Below are 19906 nucleotides of genomic sequence, written 5' to 3' on the forward strand. Positions count from 1 at the left end.
TGTCCTTGGGAGGCATTCTGGCCATACGAATATCACGCAAAGGGTTCAGCTTCGAAATCTCAGGCACAATCAAAGCATTTCGACCCAACTCATTAATGGCCAACAGTTAATAGGCTGGAGCTGCAATTCGTCTGTCTGGGGGCTTGGGGGTGCTTCAGCCAAAATCTGTAAAAAAATATATATTACAGCTGCTCTAGTGGTCTGGTACTGAAGGTAGGAAGCACCATCCAGTCCAAAACACCCCGAAAACAAAAAATAAAACCAGGCTTTACCAGGTTTCCACCGATTCCCAAAGCCGGTGAGCGCATCATTATTCCTAAACCTGTTTCCATTAGGGACGTGGAAAAAAAGTGAATGGTAAATGTCTTCGCAATTCCATGAAAACACTCCATACTCTTTAAGGCGCACAAGGAAAAAACCCCACGAAACAAAAGTCTTGCAGAGCGTAATTCTCTCAAGAGCAGCACCTGCATGTCAAGCCTACAAATTAGGCTTTCAAGCCTGCCACGCTCCTTTCAATTTAAAGTTTAAGGCAGCACCAACACACCCAAACCCAAGGTCTTTCTTGGGAAAAAGCTGGTCTGAAAACACATGGTTAACATATTGCCCAATTTGAGAGACACCCCAAAAGAGCGACGAGGCAAACTTTTTGGGACTTCAAATAAACAAATTTGAACTAATCAATCTGGAAAGTCTGTTTTCTATTTGTGGCTTTGGGTTTGCTGTTTTATGTTTCTTTTTTTGTCTTCGCTGTTTGTTTGCTTTCAATTACCCGGCCCCCTCCTTACCCCTAACCTCTAAGAACTCCCCGTGCCGCGCGGGCCGGGAGGCGGCCGGCGAGACACCAAGAGTCATGCAACTGCAAACGGGAGCTGGAGGATGCTCCTTATTCAAAAGCCGCCGGTTTTGCTCCCAAATGAGCTTTTTTTTTTTTTGGTGTGACCCCTCCACGGCAAGGCTATGGCACTGGTAGTTTGGCGTTTCTCCTCCAGCGCGGGGACTATTCGCTGTTTCACAGGTCATCAGGAGGTAGCGAGCAGAGCTGACCAGATGTGGGTTTTATCACCTCAAGTGGAACTCCTATTTTCTTTATGGGAACCCTGGTTTTTAAGGTTTTATCAGATCACCGCGATTACAAAAGCTTCACTTAACATGCTCAAAAGCTCCTATAAAACCTCTAGTTCAAGATTTATTTGGTGGTTTTCAACGGGGAGGCATAACTTGCAGACACAAGTAATTTGTCCCATAAGCTTTGACTGACCACTCGTTCGGTGCACTCGAACCGCGCCTGCCTTCTGAGCAAAATTCCATCAACCCACTGACCAAAAGATGTTCTTTTAAGAATATTTAAAAAAAAAAAAATAGGAAAGAGAAGGAAAAAAAAAAAAAAGGAAAAAAAAAAAAAGAGCTTGCAGCAAAAAAGGAAGTTTCAATTACTTTGTGAAATCAAGCAGAAAAATTAAGATCCAAGCAAACTTTATTAGCTCTGACAAGCAAATGCTGATGCCTTTGTTTCCGATGTGCACAAAACTTACTAAGGACGGCGGGGGGGGCCGTGTGTGTGTTTTTGGGGTTGCTGCTTTTTTTTTTTTTTTCTTTTTAAGCCACAGAAATATGCGTGGGGTTTTTTGGTTGGTTTGGTTTTTTGGTGGTTTTTTTTGTTTGTTTTTTTTTTTTTTCGTAAAGATATTCAAACGAAGGAAGGGGCGCAGAGCTATCACAAAGCAGCTGATTCTTCTCTAAGCACCCAGCAACATTTCCATATGTCAATAGCACTTCACGACCGCATTTATCCATGTGAAAACCCACATTAATAAGCCCTCCCCCTGCCCACCGAGCACAGTAACCATGCAGATAACTTCAGAATTTAGAGCAGGTTAAGAGACTCCGGAAGAAGATGCAGAAAAGGCCAGATTTCCAAATGCATTTTGCATCCATGCTTTTTTATTTTTTTCCCCGAGCCAGTTTGGCTCTTGTGAAGCATTTCATATTAGGTTTGTTGTCTGCGGTCCGGGGAGACTGGAGGGGTCCGTGAAAGCACGCACACAGGCAGTGCTCTGAAGGCATCAACGCAGGGTGCTGTGGCACCCCGGAAATTAAATTTTAGACGGCTCACAAGCTAAGACGGTCCAAGAGAGCTATGCTATCCCCTGCCCTGCTCGGCCCTGCGCCGCTCCTGCCAGAACAAACCATCTCCTCTGCCAGAAACCTTCGTTGGCTCCCAGCTCCCCGAAGGCAGGTGGGCTGCAAGGTGGTGGAGCAGTTTTTACGCCCCCCCCCTCCCCACCTCTATCCAAGACCAAAACGTCTCATTTGCTTAGAAAATAAAATTCAGCCCAAGAGCAGGTCCACAAGTTTTCCACAAGACATTTTCATAACGGCACGGAGACCGTCTGGGCACCAAAGGGGAGGCAGCGCACGCGCGCTGCTCCACGCCTGCAGCTCCCCAGTGGTTCCCCCAGTTTAGCTCAGTGCAAGATGACCACCTCAGCCCGGACACAGGCAACGTCCTTTCCACAGCAAGCCAGACCTACAGCCCATCCCAGACCTAGGGCCCAATCCTTCAGCCAGGAACCTCGCAGTGCAGAGCAGCTCTCCAGAACAGGAGTCTGGAGGAACCACTGCCATCGACCCAGAGATGCTTCTCTGGAGCATCGCAGCCACAACTCAATTTTGAGTTTATCTGCAGGAACCCACCCTACATCTCACTACACAGCTACACGCTAGGAACACCCAGCAAAGCAGCAAATTTGTGGCATGCCTCATTTTTCAGCCCTGCCCAAGAAAGCACGCAAATGCTTTTCTTCCTTCCTCAGTGATGCGGCCGACCCTGCCCTCCAACCAGCCTTCCCGGGAAGGCAGGCCACGGGTGATGCTACTCCACCTCATGTCTTTCCCTCTGCTCACGACTGTAGAAACAATTCCCCAATTTCAGCTGGGCCAGAAAGAGGCGCCAATTAGAGGGGTTTCCGAAATAATTAGCTCGTGTCAATCTGATGCAAAGCAGGGTTGGGGAAACGAGCCCAGATGATGGGGTTCTGGGAGGGATGGTCAGCAGAACTTGAGCTCAAAGCAACTCTTCCATCGCAGCTGGAGGACCAAGGCACGCAGGTGTGCTTCCCAGCTCCCCCGCTCCCAGAGCTACCAGGGGCTATCGGAACACACGATGGGCTCTCTGTGGCTATCGGGTTCTGGCTTGCCTGGCCACGAGAAGAAAGGCCGCACAGGATATTAGCGAGCAATCCGTGTCTGTGATATTGTGCAGGGGGAAAAAAAGTAGTTAAAAAAAAAATCATACGCTGCTGTCTGCAGCAGGACACCACAGTTTGACAGGGCTTTCCAATTTCAAAGGTTAAAAAACTCACACCACGTGTTATTGCAAAAGGCAGGAAAGAACTCGGTGCTCAAAGGGGACGCCAGCACCGAAAACAAGGAGGTGGGTCAGATTTAAATCTAAACAGGTCCACCGCACATCCATCCTAGGGCCACTGTTTATAAGCAGAGAAAGGCAACTTTATACACAAAGATCACATACTCATGGTTCCTGGCTGTTCCTAGGAAGAAAAGCTGCTTTTCAGCTGAACTTTCTGAGAACTGTTTGTGTAAATAAGACAAACCTCCAAAAATGCAGAGGGCTGAGCCCAAAGCATCGCACAGAGAAAGGCGAGTCGGTGGCACAACGGGTGACGGGGCAAGCCCTGTGCCAAAAACCCCGAAGTATAACATTTGAAATGCCCCTGAAATTGGGCCTCCATGCACAGCTACGAGCCAGGGAGGGAAGAGAGAGAGAAGACGCCGGTGGAAATCCTCCCCCCAGCAAGAAGCACAGCCCTGGCTTTAGCCCCCCCTGAAAAACAGGGCTGGAGAAGCAGGAGGCACCCACCCCAGCTCAGCCTTACCCGGGCACGGCAGGCAGGGCATCCACCGGGAGAGGCCACCATGGCAGAGCCCCGTGCCAGGGTCACCACCGCCTCAAACAGGGCCATTTTTTGGGAGCAGGGGTGCTGGGACATGAGCGCAGCCCCCCAGAACCGGCAACAGTCTGATCCATCCCCTATACACCTCCCACGTCTCAGCTTTATCTCCCCTTAAACAAACCACCTCAGAGCTAAGACCGCAGCAGAGTTTGTAAATAAGATTTTTACCTGAAAAATGTGTTTTTTAAGCCTTTGCTTGGTACTCCCACCAAGCGTTACTTTTTTAACAGGCCGGGCATCTGCTGCTGAAGCCACCCAGCTCACACAAGCGGGGCACTGTGCTCAGCCAGCAAAACGCGACCTACCTCCCAAAACCCATCCCGCCGCTGGAACAGAGACTCCCAGTGTATTCCCCGGGCCTGGAACCAGCAGCCTGCCAGCATTTGTGGAAAAGGCGAGGCTGAGCAGTTTAACCTACCCCAGCAGAGGCGAGAAGGGGGGTGGGAGAGAGGGGAGAAAGGAGTAAGATAAGGGTATCACAAGATTAAAAATTCCTCCTTCTCCCCCCCCCTCCAGGACACCCTAGGTACCCCGCTTTCCTGGACACCGGCCTTGTCTGCCGGCAGGTTCACACGGGCACTCCTCCTCCTCACATTAGCATAGATAAATCTCAACATCTTCTCAACAATTTGCAAGTCAGCTTCTGCGTCGCCACGTTTGTTTGAGCAAAATCCTCCCAGGAGGGACAGTAGTGTCCCAGAGGAAGAACGCGGCTGCAGAGGACAACCATGCAGGAGGGCACAGAAGGCCACTTCAGCCTTTTAGGACAAGCCCACCTTTTTGGTTTCCCAATCCTCTTTCCAAACACGTTTCACCATGCAGGCACATGCCCTCCTGGCGCCGCTCTGCATGGGAGTACGGCACCTCTCCTTCCCCATACCTGCCCATCGCACACGCCGGATGGCTCATGTTGCCAACACAGGGTCATGTTTTCTTACTTATTTTGGAAAGAGCAAGTTTGGAAGACCTCAGCCTCAGGTATCGCAGAGATTTTCCACCCCCAGACTTGAATTTTCGTCTCCTGTTGTGCGCAGCAGCTGGGCTTGTGCAAACAGCTTCAACAGGGTGGAAAAACAATGTGCCCAGCCAAAAGCACCTTATCATACCAGGGGACAGTTGCAGCAAGGCTTTTGCTGGCAGGCATCGAAGGGGTTTATTTTGTCTTTTAAGCATGGCCTGGAGCAACCTGGGGGGAGGTGCGAGTGCAAACAGGACCTTTGCCATCCACCTCCCAGGCGGTACCATCCGAAATCCATCCAAAATCCCCCGGCAGGAAGGTAAACAGCCCCCGAGCAGGAAGGTAAACAGCCCCCAGCATGCTGTGAGCCCCAGGGAAGGGACGGTTGATTAGAAGGATGGGATGCATTTACCAGTTGTGTCAGTCCTTCCCAAGCAGGGAGAGGGGCTCCCACCCTCCCCGCAGCCGCTGCTGCGCCGGCCCCGGCACCCTCTGAAAGCAAAAACACTCTATAAAAAGTTTGCAGCTAAAAAAAGCCCAGAGGAGAGAGGAGCAGTCCCCGCAGCGGGGAGGCATTCTGCGACACGAAGCAACGCTGGCAGGGCTGGGACAAGGGCTGCTGTGGGTGGCATTCCCACAGGGGCCAGGTGTCTCCAGTGGACGTCGGTTGCCCCACGGGACCTGGGCTGTGAGCACAGCAGCTTCCCACGCTGGGGATGAACCTGTCCTCTGGAGGCACCAGGATAAAACAGGCCGAGAATCACCCTGAGAAGCACCCACAGCAAAGCAGCGAGGGGCCACTCTGGTTCAAATGCACGTGGCTGGGGCGCAGCCAAAGGGACAAACACAGGGACAGGGCAAAAAGGACAGAGAGGAGAACCAGGAGCCAAAAACCCTCCCATGAGAGCCCAAGTGCTGACCAGGGCCAGGTTTCAGGTGCTTTGAGTGCAGCCAGCCATCAGCCTTTCCACCCACCAGTCAAGACTTTCCTTATTAAACTCTACTCCCTTTAAAAAAAAAAAAAAAAAAAAGCTTCCCATCCTTCATCACTAAAGGATGAGGATGGGAGAAGTGTAGCTTTCCAGCCTAGACACCCTGGGACAAAAGTCCAAGCAAACACTGAAGCTTCACCCCCGAGTAAGAAGAATATTTTCAAGACTGCCACAAGCCTAGGCACAGCCCCCCATCCTGCTCTCGTGCTATTTTCAAACAATGACATTTTTTTTTCCAAAACAAAGTGTTTTGCAACCCTTGAGCAATCCTTTCCTTTTCCAATAAAAAGTGAAATTCTCTTCGTTCCCCGCCGGTCGAGACGCACAACCACAGGCACAACCACCAGCTCCAAATCCAGCCACCCCACAGACAGCCACGTCACGGCCCTGTCCCCAGGCTCCCGCGCGGGGCTGGCACCAGCCAGGTCTTGCTGCCCCACAAGCTGCTCGCAAAAGACTGGGGAAAGGTTAAATTTTAACTTGAAACTCTTTTATACTGAACAGCTCAACTTGTCTCCTGAACCTAGCTCCTGTAAATTGAGGGGTTTTACTTCATCTATTTAACTTCCAAGTGCGCTGCTTCTGCTTTAACTTGTTTCCCCAAAAAAGAAATGGCTTAATGTCTCAGAATATTAAAACATATATATTACTGAAAAGCTATAGAGCCAAGGACGGCCTATTTCTCACAGCAATGTAAATATTTCCAGGTCCTAACAAAGGCAGAGGAAAAGTAGCTCTACATCAAAATGTAACCGAAGCCAATAAAGAGATTTGCTCTGAAAGAAATTAATATGAATCAAATCCCAAGGAAGCGGATTTCATGGCACAATCCTCCTATGTTAACTGCCCGGTAGCCTCCCAAACTGCCAGTCCAAAGGCAACACACAGTAAAATTTACATTCTGTGGTCACTCAGACACACATCTGGTGCAAAGGCCTGCGCTTTAAAATAAAAACCCCATTGAAAACATTTTTGGAAGAGCTTCACAGTTTAAAAACACCACCTAGGAACTAAGTGGGACTGAGCAATTGAATCCCAGAAGACACAGAGGCAGCCCCCCAGCGCACATCCCCGCATCCAGCTGGGAGAACGCAAGGGGTTAAATCTCGCGGTGGGCTCACGCGGCAGGAGCATGAAGGGCCTATTTAAAAAGAAGAACCAGAAATAAGGAATTTTGCCAGGTTTTACCCCTGATAAATCCGCATTCCGGTCTGTCAGCTATCTTGTTATCCCCAGAGCTGCTGAAGTGTCTTTGGCTGTAACTACGCATGACTCCGGCTTTGAGTAATGGAAATAAAGTATGTGCATTGTGACTGCAGCGTTCCTTTCCCGACCCCAGAAAAAGAAAGGCAGAGCCCGGAGAAGATCCTAGAGCAGCTCAGGGATTTCGTATGGAGAAGCCGGAAAGCTGCTTGCACCCTTCGTCAGCCGCCCGCCCCACCAAACCTGCCTGGGGAAGGATGCCTCGAAGTTGTACAGGAGATGCCAAGTTTTAGCCTAATACAGCAGCTTTTATTGTCTACAATAATAAACAAACAAATACTCTTCCAGATTCACAAGTCCGGTTTAGCTGGCAATTCATACCCGGCAAACATTTGGAAGCAGTATTGTAAAATTAAACAAAGCTATCATTTACAGGAAACCCTGCCTCGAGTACAAATTATAGAGCTGTTAAGTTTATCTGGCAATGCCTTGCCCTTGAGTGCTATATAATTATTCCTAAATCTTTCAGGAAAGAATGCAAATATTTTAAAGCCGTAATTCATTGACAAGGAGGAAGTCTCCTTTAACCTTTTATGCATATTTTGATACCTACAAATTAACCCCTGCTGGCCACAACTAATTTTCAGTCTCCTATTGGAGCTTGCTGGCTGGCGAGCGGGATGCTCCCCGGTTTCAGCAAGGCTGGCTGGGAATGCCAGGCTCTCCGGGCATCCTCATCCTCGCCGGGCATCCTCATCCTGGCTCACTTGCCTCCCCAAAGCGGGTTGGGGGCCGGTTTGGAGCAGCAGCGGCGTGCCAGCCAGGCTGCTCCCCGTGCCGCAGCCTTCCCGGTAAGGGAGGTTTCAGACTGCTGAAAAGGTTGGCTGTTCTTGCGGGGGTTACGGCAAAAAGTGGTATAAAGGAGCCTTTAATAAAGCGGAGAGCCGAGTTACACGGAGTTTTTGCTAGCTAGGCGCCTGCCACCGGGATCGTCACGTCCCTTCGGCAGACTGGATTCAACGGGGCAGAAACAGCCCTGAGCCTCCTCTACCCACCAAGCCACGGCTCTCCAATCAACTCACATTAATTAGCGGAAGGCACGTGGTACCACCTTCCCCAACCCTCCCCCCCCCCCCAAAAAAAAAGTTCTGTTTTACAAAGGGGAAGGTGGTTAACTCATCCTCTGCTCAGGCCCTCCCCCCAGTAGCTGAGCCCTGAATCTACCACCGGCAGCAAATCGTTTGGGGCATATTTATAAAGAAATGGTCACTTGCAGGTGAAGGGCAGAGGGTGTGCATCCCCTGGGGCAAGCAAGCGGCACCTGCAGAGCCAGGCAGGCAGCCCCCCACCCTCACAACAGCACCCGCCGGGTGAGCGCCCATCGCCCCGTGGGGACTCATCCTGCTCCGGAGCATCGCTGCCCCCGCAGGGTCAGCCATGCTGGGACTTCACTCTCAGGGCTACTCTGGAACCATAACACACCTGCTAGTATGGTAAAAAGGAAAAAAAGAAAAACCAAACACAAAACCAAACCCAACCAAGCTACAAAACAACACCCAACCTTACCTTTTCAAAAGGTAGCGCTCATGCTATTGTATTCTCCTCCCAGCAAACATGATTTATTTAATAGGAGCTCAGCGCTCTCGGGATGCTGCAGGAGGCAGGCACTGGCAGCCTGTCATACAGCAACGCCGCCGTTCGCAGTTACTCAGACATGGGGAGTAAACAAGCACTGTATCAGGGTTGGGCTGCAGCAATTAATCCAGTAGCTTCACACACACAGACAATATCCGTGATGCTCACGGACCGTCACAATTAGTGCTCCTGATACGGTGGATCTCGGAGGCGAAAGGACCTGGCTTCTTCCTCCCAGGGGAAGCAGGTCAGTGGATTCCCTTCCTTGCAAATAGCTAAAACCGAGAGGTTTTAGTACGAAGGTGAGCACTGTGCTGAGAAATCACCCAAAACGCATTTAAACGCAGCTCCGCTAAGATGCTCCAAACCGCCACGATGCTCCAAACTGCCACCTGGGTCTTTCAGAAGTTGTGCCACCAATACCAGCCCCCTGCGCCTCCCCTCCTCTGCAGTGACACGTCGTGACCCTTGCTCTGTGCCGGGAGCCAGGGACGGGAGGCCAGGCCAGGCTCAAAGCCCCTTAGCGCGAGCCCGATGCTGTGCTGGGGGAGCGGGGAGGCAGGAACATGTAAAACCCAACCGGCAAGCGATCGCACTAGAAGAAAGCAATCTCATTATGAGAGCTAATGAAAGCGAACCACAATTATTATGTAAACAGTGCTGAATCATTAGCAGACGCTATCAAAGCCATTTTTTCCCCCCACGGAGAAGAAAAGCATACGGTCCTATGGCACCCTCAGCTCCGTCCCTGAACCGAGCCAAAACTCAGGAGGAAGCCTGTTTGTTTTTCCTCCAGTCCAAACCAAACCAGTGGTACCCCTCTGAACCCCTGATCCGCAGGCTGGGTTTCTGCCAGCCACCTGCTCCCGGTGCCCCTGCCCTGGCAGGGTGGCAGCATCACCAGTGCCTCATCGCCTCATCCCACCAGGCACCCAAAACTGCTGGCCACCCTGCTTTAGAAACCCAAAGGTTGGCCAATGGGCAAACAAAAAATCCACCTCGCGCTACTCAGAGCAAAGGTAAAGCCCGCACGGGTGCCCACGCGTACACCTGGCAAGGGAATTATTTTCCATTAGGCTTTTATAATTGTGCTGGTTTCTTTGATCACATAAATGCCCTGCCCTCCCATGGGAACAGGTCAAGGAAAGCCAGGGAGGGTGCAGGAGGGAATTTTTCCTCTTTATTGCTACCATGCAAAGTCTCTCCCTATCACAAATTTCTTTCTAATAGCACCCACCGGAGCTGGGTGAAACTGCTCGCTCTTTAATCTTCCAGGGGGCAAAGTCACCTTTAAAGCAAACAAACAAACAAACAAGCAAGCAAGCAAGCTCCCTTGGAAGGAATCACTGCCAGCCAGCTGGCTGTAGACACTCCAACAAGATCCTTGTGTTTGCAGGAGAAGCGGGGAAAAAAAAAAAACAAAAAAAAAACACAACTGTATTTCAGCCCAGTAAAAATCCTGGCTCCGTGTCTTTATGTTCCAAGAATGCTGAATCAAAACAGGCTCCGCTCTTTAAAAAGAGGAGAGTACAAAGAAGCAAAAAAGTTTGTATTAAAACTCATGTAATCTTTTTAAAACACCATTATTAGAACCTGTAGCACCAGCCAAGAGTGATTTATCACCCCCTGTCATCGCAGCCTGCAACACAGAGCTTTTTATACCAAACTGTCAATGCTACCAAGCTAAAGCCCCAGCTCATAATTTCTTAAAGCTGGTCCCGCGCTGGCAGCAAATCCCCTAAACCCCGGATTCGGGGCTGCGGGGCACTGCTGTCCCTCCACCCGGGGGACCAGCCGCGTGGGGCGATGCCACCCAGCACAGGTTCTGCAAGGTGCCTCCAAGCAGGAGGACGTTCTAAGTCAAGGCAGGTAAACACTTCGTCAAGGGTTATTTCAGCTCTTTTCAAAAGGAAAAGCCAACGGGCTGGGCCGTAAAGGCTTTAACTACATTTTTCCGATGCGAGCAGGTCCCTTCGAGGGACGTACGGCGAGGTGCCCGGTTTTCACGGGGCGAGCGGTCAGAGCTCTCTGAAAACCAGACACCCTGACATTTGGGGTTTTCCTGTGAAGCTGTTGCTCCAACACACCCCAAATCACCAGTAATTTCTAGAATAGCACTACAAACCACAAGAGGTTAAACCGACTGCACATTACTTAAACTAACCTAAGGGTGACCCCTGGAAAGGAACAGCTATTGGATGTTGTGGTTCTGTAGAAACTCAATTACCAAAGCCAATTTCCTATGAGCATTTAAAAAAAAAGAAGAAGGGGGAAAAGAAAAAAAAAAAAAAAAAAAAAGAAAAAAGAAAAAAGCAGCAACAATGCTGACAATGTGTAAGGGCCACATATTTTCACCTCCCAAAAGCTGCAGCCTGGCCTGTATAAGAACAGTTCCTATTCCCACAAAAATGTTGAAACATATTTTAAACATTTCATCATTGTTTGCCCCCATCTGAATTTGCTTAAAATCCAGACAATTCTCAACTGCTAAATTGAAAACATTAAGAGAAATACTCCTTTGAAATCCTGCGCTCAGGGCGGCTCCTCGCTGCTGACCACGCACCTTCCTACACCAACCCCAGCCAGGGGTCCCACGCAGGGACCTCACACACCTTCCACCTCCATCAGCCACCAACTGCAGAAACCACGGAAAATCTGAGCAGAAAGACTGGAAACAAACAGATTTGTTTGGCTGGTTGGTTGTTTAAAAGACGAACAAAAAAGAAAAGTGTATCTAGAGTCGGGGGGGGGGGGGCAGGGAGAAAAAAATCAAGCAATGCTTTACACTGGGAAAGAGACGCTACAGTCCTAATTTCACGTTAAAATCAACATTGTCTGGCTTTTAAGGAAGGGCGATCCCATCAGTAGGTACCCCACACACACACACTTTTTTAAGCACCATCTCCACCCTTCCACACACTGCGTGTTGCCAGCGGGGTGATGATGCCCCTGAGGGCCACCAGCCCTTCCCCGGCCCAGCAGGCCCCACAGGGACAGGAGCTGGACACCATCGGGGACCCAGAACAGAGATGCCTGCACCAGCCAGACCCATTTGCAAACAGAAAACACCATCCTGAGAAAACCACCACAGCCACATCGCCACGGGGCCGGGGGGGAAACCCCAATGACAGCCCACTTGGCTGCCACCAGCCCCATGCAGGTAAAGCCTCCTCATCAGCTCCCCTCTTCCCACCATGCTGCTTTAATCCAAGCGTTTTTCCCAGACCAGAAAGATGTAAAGAAGAAGAAAATCCACCACCCACAACCCCCTCCCACCCCAAACAAACACGGTGCTTCAGCCACAGCCTCCATCATGGGGCTGCAGGGGCAAAGAAAACCCCGGATGCCCCGAAATTTCTGCTAGAAAGGCTAAATAGTTTCACAAAAACACTAAGGAAAGTCTTTAACAAACTGGGAAGCAGGTAAGATGGGCTACAACAAAGTCATTCTCTTCTAAATAAAATGCTTGGCAATTAAAAAAAAAAAAAAAAAAAAAAAAAAAAAAACAAAAAAACCCACTACAAGCAGCATCCTTCTTCCCGAGATGCACAAATCCCAGCAACCGGCAAACTGTCCCTTCCAGGACACCAGAGGGGTTTGCTACGGGGCATCTGGGAGCGCACAAGGTAATTTAGGGAGCAAAGGGGAAATTTAAGAGTTTTCCCGGGCCCTCACATTGCTTAGCAATGGGAGAAGGAAGTTATCTTCATAATCTCAAAAGAAAGAGAAAGCAGGAGGAATGTGAGGAATGCGAGGAGGTTATTGCCCCGGAGACCGGAGCTGGCAGCCCGCTCTCAGCCCAGCCGCCGGGGAGGAGACGCACACCCTGACCTCTTTGGCTAACAAGAATTTCCTCGCGCTTCCCCCCCACCCCAAAAAAAAGGGGAGAACAAAAGCAAGGAATCGGTCCAAGAGGGTCGCTCCTTTTCCAGGAGGAGGCAAAGGATTTGGAGCAGACGGGACAATTCTGATGCTCCATCCCGTGGTTTGCGGAGGAGACCAGGAGGGAGATATGAAGGACTGAGCCCTTGCAACTCGACACACACGTGCACATCCATAGAAGTCTCGTGGTGAGCACCCCTCTGCTCATCGGGGGAACGGCTATGGGTGGAGGGGATGGGAGGGGAGAACCACGCATCCAACACCTCTCGAGAAGCTCTGGCAGCCCTTCTCCATCCACGCAGGCTCCGGGGTTGGCAACCCATAGCACACAACCAGGACAGTGGGGTCTGCCGAGCCACCGGCCAACACCACAGAGCAGGCTAAGATCATGGACATCACCACCCCGACTAACCTGGGACCTTCCAGCCTCCTGACAGAGGTCCCAGCCCTGCTGGGGAGATGCCACCATGATAGAAGATGCTTGTCTGGGACCTTCTCCCACCCGAGCCATCTTGCACCTCCTGCTTGCACGCAGCAGGGATGCTTCAGCCCCATTTTGCTCGGCCCCGCAGGTATATAATATAAAGGTATAAGATAAATACCATGGTGGAGTGGAGAGGCAGAGACCCAGGCAAACCCAGCGCCTTGCCACCGCGCCGGCCTCGCTCTGCTGCCATTTCAGTGAGAATAAAAAGTCTGTTGACATACGAAAGCCACAGAAAATCTCCCTGAAACTACAAAACAGCCCTGAAAACATTGTGCAGCTCAGGCCTCCCGCACAATGTACACACTTCCATTCAGCCTCTTAAAAAACAGCTACATGTCTAAGGAAACATCTGATAATTAAGGCAATTTTAACAATAGATAATAATTTGACTATGAATTGTATGGAATGTAATGACTGCTTATTCTGGCAGAAAAAACAGAACTTTCTATGAAGCGTGTGCCAAGGAAAACGATACTCCCACTCAGCCCGGACCACTGCGAGCAGTTGCTGCTAACCACATGCTTTGCGCTGCCGGCTGCTAGGACACGGCGCGCTGCTGCAGCCCAGCCGAACCCGCGCTGCAGACGGACAGAGAGAAAGCAGAGTCCCAGGCGAGCAGCAGCCGGAGCCCTGAGTCAGCCAGGGGCCGCCGCTGGCTCTCGCCAACACTCGCCGAGCCACATGGCCACCAGCGCCAGCCACCAGGATGCTCGCCGGTGGCCTGCAGGCAACTTGCACGCTGCCGGCTACCCCCCTCCTGCTGTTTCCAGTTGCTAAATGACATTAGAAGGAGCTAAAAATACTTCAAGCGATTCTCTCATTTACTTTTCCATGCCAGCACTTGTGTTTGCCGCGAGGATGTTCTCCGACGGTCACTTCCCCACCCACGGGTGGTCAGGCAATTGCTCCATTACTGTGCGCCAGGCAGGAGAAACCACCCTGCCCACCAAGGATTGCTGCCTTCGCTGGCCAGGAGGCATCGCCAACAGCTCCAGCTGGTGGCCAGGTAGCTCCGCACCTTCAAAAGGGTGGCGGGGAAGACGAGGTATTGTCTGGCACTTCTCATACCCTACGGAGCGCAGGAGCCGTCCCGTGCAAACCGACTGCAACAGGCTCAGCAGTGCCAGACGGCACGAGCAACAGAGTCCTGGACGACATCCAGAAACCGTTTCTCAGTTGGAAGAAGCCACATGGAAGAGAAGCATGTGAAAAACAAAAAAAACCCAACAAAACAAAACAAGAAAAAAAAGCACATTTGCTGAACTTTGTACATAAAAACAGCAATGTCAACAAAGCAGCCTTCCTGATGGAGCGGGGTGACACACCGGGGTGATGCATCAGCACCCGGCTCACAACCACCAACACGCCGGGGCCGAGCAAGCAGCGGGACGTCGGGGCACCCCTGCCAAAGTCACTTTGGGCAACACCCCACGAGTCCAAAAAAAATCAATGGCCAAGCAATTTCCTCCGTTATTGAGAAAGAGCTCCTTTCTGTCTCTCCCAACAAATTAACGCAGCTATTCCAGTAATTCCATTTAAATACAGGCAAAGACTACATCGAGCAGCTTCGCTAAGAGTGAACAGGGAGTACTGCCTGCGCCCAGCTCCCCACAAAGGCAGGCTCCTGGCTCGCTCCGTGCTCCCGAACAGGGTATCTGCCACCCCAGCCTGCCTCCAGGCCACCACGAAACCAGGACAGCAGTGCCAGCATTACGCTTCTGCAGGAAATTCACAGGTTAACCGATAAGGCTTTCCACAAACAGGCAAGGTTTGTGGGTTGTTTTTTTTTCCCCCCTTTTCAATCCAGGAAAAGAAACATCTATTTCTTCCACTTAGCAGGAAAAGGGAAGGAATTTCCATCCGTTTAGCACCCAGGGCGAGAAGGAGCCTCTTGAAAGAAACATCGGGGGTTTTTTTTGTTTTTAAATCACAGCCACCTACTGTGGGTCTCCGGATGCCACCGACACCAGCTCACTTTGCATTTCATCCCGCAGCCACTCCAGACCTTGCCCCTCAGACGGTCACTCCCAGGGAGTTTCGGTCCGTCACCCAGAGACACGTGGGTTCCACAAGGAACAACACTTCCCGAGTAGCGTTTGAACAAAGTGAGCAGCTACAGGCTGTAGGACCGAGACCTTCCCAGGATGTGCCCTTTCTTCGGGAAATCTTTAAAGCCATCTTAAAACCAGTTTCAAGGCTGGTGCTCTGCCCACACCACCTACTATCTATACGTTATCAGAAGTCAAAGTTTCACAACGCAGCCATCTGCATCAGCTCTACAAAACGCTGATCTCTCCAGCAACAGCAGCAAGATCGCATCTCGCCACTGCCATGCACTTTGCAACACGGACATCACAGGGATGTAGGCACAGGAGCTACTGAAGATCACGCGGATACAAGGCAGTATCAAAGGGTACTGAAAATTATGAAATTCTGAAATTCTGCCACGCAGATTTCTAGCAGTGGTCTGTATTTATGCCTCTTACGTCAAGTTAACATAAAAGGAAACAATTTATATATGTTTATATATGTTCCACGCTACAAATCACACATTATACACCTCTTAGCAAGCAAGCAACGAGTTGACCAGCTGCGCACTTCTCATGTACTTCAGCAAGATATAACCTGCTATTTATGCATATTCTAATTACATCCTAAACCTGGTCTAAACAAACATTAAATTGAACTCCTAGGTAATTACGGACAAGCAATAGCCATTTAATGTGACTGAAACAGCAGTGATACAGGTATAAAGATTGCTGGAATGGGCCCTTTCTTGAAAGAAAAAGAAGCTGCACGCACCTACTGGTCCAGAAAAAAGTGGCAAAACAGTCAATGTGAGATGCTGCTAAACTCCGAATGACTGCTGTGGCCACCCAGTGAGGATGAGTCCGGCTTGCCGTCACGCAGCCCGGTTGCAGGGGCACATGTGCCCACGCTGCCCGGCTGCTTCACTTCGACAATCCGAGGCCAACGTTTCGTAGGACCAGTAATCCCTGCTTTGGCGGGAGGTAAAGAAATCACTGCACTCACAGAAACCGATTTGCCACACCTTTTAGGACACCTTTTTGGAAAGGTGCTAGGAAGTTTCTGCCTGTGTGCTGTGATCTAGAGCAATTCCGTAAAAGAATAAAGCACGATCCACCAAACCAGTACAAAAACATAACAACTTGATGGCCTTCAGGCTTGAGTTCATGCCAGCAACAACCGTGTTTCTTACATTATCCCATCAGCATCACAGCCCCTTGAATCCTCTCCAACCCATTCTCCAGCACGGTCTGGCGAGCAGAGGTGCTACCAAGCAGAAATCATAAGTTTCCATCACCCCTCCCAATGGGATACTGGTCCAAACACCCAGCGCTCTCCCCTACACATTTATCTTGTTCTCACCCATCAGCCAGGCTCCCAGGCACCCGTCTTCCCAACTCACCCACCCACCTGGAGCAAAAACACACCACTATCGCCTCAAACACCATCTGGAATCAGAGGTTTGGCAAATGACTCGATTTTTAGCGACGCAATCCACACCGTGGACATTTCGCCCTGGTGTCAGGCCTCCAGCGTTATCAGGGGCAGCGTTTCCCACTGAGGTCCCAGCACACCCGGTTCCTGGGGCAAAGGCAGCGGCAGGTGAAACACCGCATGCTCAGAAAGTTAAAAACCAGTGGCGGGGCAAGCAGTTAGCATCTGCCTATACCGACCGAGTGGCAAGAGAGGGGATCCGGAGCCTCTAAACACAAGACACGCCGAAACCACACGAATTTGCAGGGGAAACGTGAAACTGCAGCAGGTGCAGCACCCCACTTGAGGTCTAATTTTAAGTTCACCACACTTTAAAGCTGTACACAACACATCTCCCTTCAAGACTTCTACCGTCCTCTCCGAAACCCTGCAGAGCAGGATGACATTTGAACCGTAACTTTGCCAGACCTGTTGCTTTCCAAGCGAGGCCAGCCGGACTCCGCGCACCCCTGGAACGGCCACATAACCCATCCCAGACTGTCAGCGTGCCACTGCAGAAAGCCCTCCTTTTGTCAAATAATCTTACCTTGCTCATCACATTTCCCTGACCCCGGATTTCAAAAGCACAGAGTCAAACCGACAACAGCTTCAGAGTGTCAAATGGTGTCAGCACGACCAACTCCCGGCATCCCCCAAAGCTCACCAAGTCACCTTAAACAACGATATATAAAATAGGGACTAGGTCAAACCTTCCCAACACGGGACGTATGAGGAAGCCTACTCACGTCCCGATCCTACACCGACGAGGGCAGGGCTCAAATCAAATCCAAGCCTATTTATTAGAGACCATTTTACGAACAGGGAGGGTGAAGGGGAGAGAGTATTTTAACTGCAACCAGTCAGACGTTTCTCATTAAAATATTTCTCGGAGAAGCAAACGGGCCCGCAATTTTATTCAAACAGATGTAGGCTAAACGCATATCATTAGTCTGACAATATAAAAGCGCAAGCGACTGAAATCATTTTAGTTTTGTCAGTGAAAAGGATAATGTATGCATATCTGGAGGGCACACCAGTGGTAAAGATTACCCTCAGCTTCTATCCTAGCAGTCTAAAGGTATTTACTTGGGGTCTGTCTGTGTTGTGACAGTGTCCTAGACCGAAATGAATGCCTCTAACACTCCACATTTTTGAGCCATTCAGTCATGCATTTTTGTTATTGTTGAAAGTAGTGCGAAATTGCAGTGCAGGAGCTGGAGTCCTTGGTGGTCTCCGAGGATTCCAGCTAAAAAGGCACTTCCTTTGTTCCGCGGAGAATGCGGTCCAGTAGGTCATTCAGAAGGGGAAATAAAAGCAGCGGCCCTGGGAGGGAGATGAAGGATGAAACAAAAAGAATAAAATGTTTTGGGTGTGAGCACATTAGCTACCATTTCCTACTGCTGCCGGCTGCCAGCACTCCTGTCCCCTGGATGAGCAAGTACCTCGGGACGAAGGTGGAAGGAAGAAAAGGCGGGGAAAAAAGAGGGGGAAAAAAAGAATAAAATAAAAGGACCCATTTCTCCGTGTCCCCACCAGCAGGCCGCCGGGCGAGCGGCACCCGCGGCGGGACGGGGCGGCCGCCGGCAGGGAGCGGAGCCGGCAACAGGCGCGGTCCCGCCCGCCGCCCCGCCGGGCCGAGCCGGGGAAAGCGCCGAGCCCCGGGGAGGCGAGCCGAGCCGAGCCCCAAGCCCCGGGGAGCCCCGAGAAGCGCCGGTCCCTGGGGAGGCGAACCGAGCCGAGGCCCGAGGAGGCGAGCCGGGGAACCCCGAGCCCCGGGGAGCCCCGAGGAGCGCCGTCCCCCGGGGACGCGAGCCGAGCCGGGCAGCCCTGAGCCCCGGGAAGCCCCGCGCCGACCCCGCGGAGCCGAGCCGAGCCGGGCAGCCCGGAGCCCCGGGAAGCCCCGCGCCGACCCCGCGGAGCCGAGCCGGGCAGCCCGGAGCCCCGGGAAGCCCCGCGCCGACCCCGCGGAGCCGAGCCGAGCCAAGCCGGGCAGCCCGCCGGGGCTGGGTGGCGGGGGTGGGGGGGGTGCGGGTGGCCGTGCCGGGGGTACCGCGCACAAAGGCGTCGCCGCCGATCGCGACTCACCGCTGATCTCGTGGCTGGGCGCTTCGCTCTGGCTGAAGCCCTTGGCGGCGTAGAGCCTCCGCACTTCGGAGCAACTTTTGGCGCGGGGCTCGGCGGCCAGCAGCAGCGGCAGGCTGAGGGCGGCCAGGGTGCAGAGGAGGGGCGGCAGGCAGCCGCGCCGCCGCGGCATGGTGCGGGCGGGCAGGGGCCGCCGGGGCCGGGCGAGAGGGCCCTCCGCCGAGCCTGCCCCGCCGCGCCGCGCAGGAGCCGCGCCCGCCGCCGTCCGTCCCGCTCCGCCGCGGCTCCGCTCCGCTGGCCCGGCGTGCGGCGGCGCGCTGCAAACTTGGCCCGGCAGGAAGCACATGGGGTGGTGGAGGAGGAGGAGGTGGAGGAGGAGGAGGGAGGCGGGGAAGGCGGCAGCCAAGCAGGAGCGCGCAGGGCCGGGACAAGCCTCTGCAGCCCCCGGGAAAATCAGGCGCTGGGATCCGCCCGCCCAGTGAGGCGGAGCGGAGCCAACCCGCCCGTCCGTCCGTCCGTGCGCCCTCTCTGCTGCCCGCCCGGCCCCGAGCGGGAGCCCCCTCCCCGCGGACCGCCGCGGCTCTGCCCCACCGCCCCCGGCTCTGTCCCCCCGGCCCCGGCTCTGCCCCGCTACCCAGTCCCCGCCATCCCGGGGACTCCTCGCCTGCCAGCCCGGAGCCGGGTCTGAGCATCCCCCGGCCGCGAGGAGTTCCCGCCTGGGCATCCGCGCTGCCATGCGAATATTCCCCCCCGTAAGGGAAGGAGAAATTCCCTGGTGGGGGTTGGAAGGGGCCGGGCTGGTTGTTTTTCCTTCACTGGAGGTGTGGGTGATTCAGCTCCGCTCCAGGTTTAATGGGTTCGCTAAACTGATGAATTTTGACATCGCTGTGACAGGTTTGAACTATGTGTATGAAAGACTCGTCAAAACCGACTGCTTTTTTCACTGATCCTCCGCTTCCAAGCATTTGGTAGGACAGAGGCCTTGGAATCACAGATACCGAAATGCTCCGGCCACTCTTCCTCCTTTGTACCCCTGCCCTGCACCCAGACACATGCCTCAACGTCAACAAGCCCTGCTGAACCTTTGAACCAGGGATTTAAGTCCAACAATCGCTGCTTGCTTCTGTTTACTGAAAACCATGGAAATAGTACTGCAAAAATGACAGGCACTGTCATTGTTTCATGGAGC

The 19906-nt window shown here is 52.3% G+C and overlaps 1 protein-coding gene across 1 annotated transcript in view; it reads right to left on the reverse strand.

Moving 5' to 3' along the window:
* The window catches only part of GPC4 (glypican 4), a 71119-nt gene extending 52045 nt beyond the window's left edge, over positions 1-19074 (reverse strand). The window contains exon 1 of the mRNA XM_074599817.1: positions 18721-19074. Coding sequence (XP_074455918.1) covers positions 18721-19063 — 343 coding nt within the window. The 5' untranslated portion in view covers positions 19064-19074. The remainder of the gene's footprint in view (positions 1-18720) is intronic.
* Positions 19075-19906: the final 832 nt, after the last annotated feature.

The sequence above is a fragment of the Larus michahellis genome, chromosome 9, assembly GCF_964199755.1.
Source record: "Larus michahellis chromosome 9, bLarMic1.1, whole genome shotgun sequence".
Lineage (NCBI taxonomy): Eukaryota > Metazoa > Chordata > Aves > Charadriiformes > Laridae > Larus > Larus michahellis.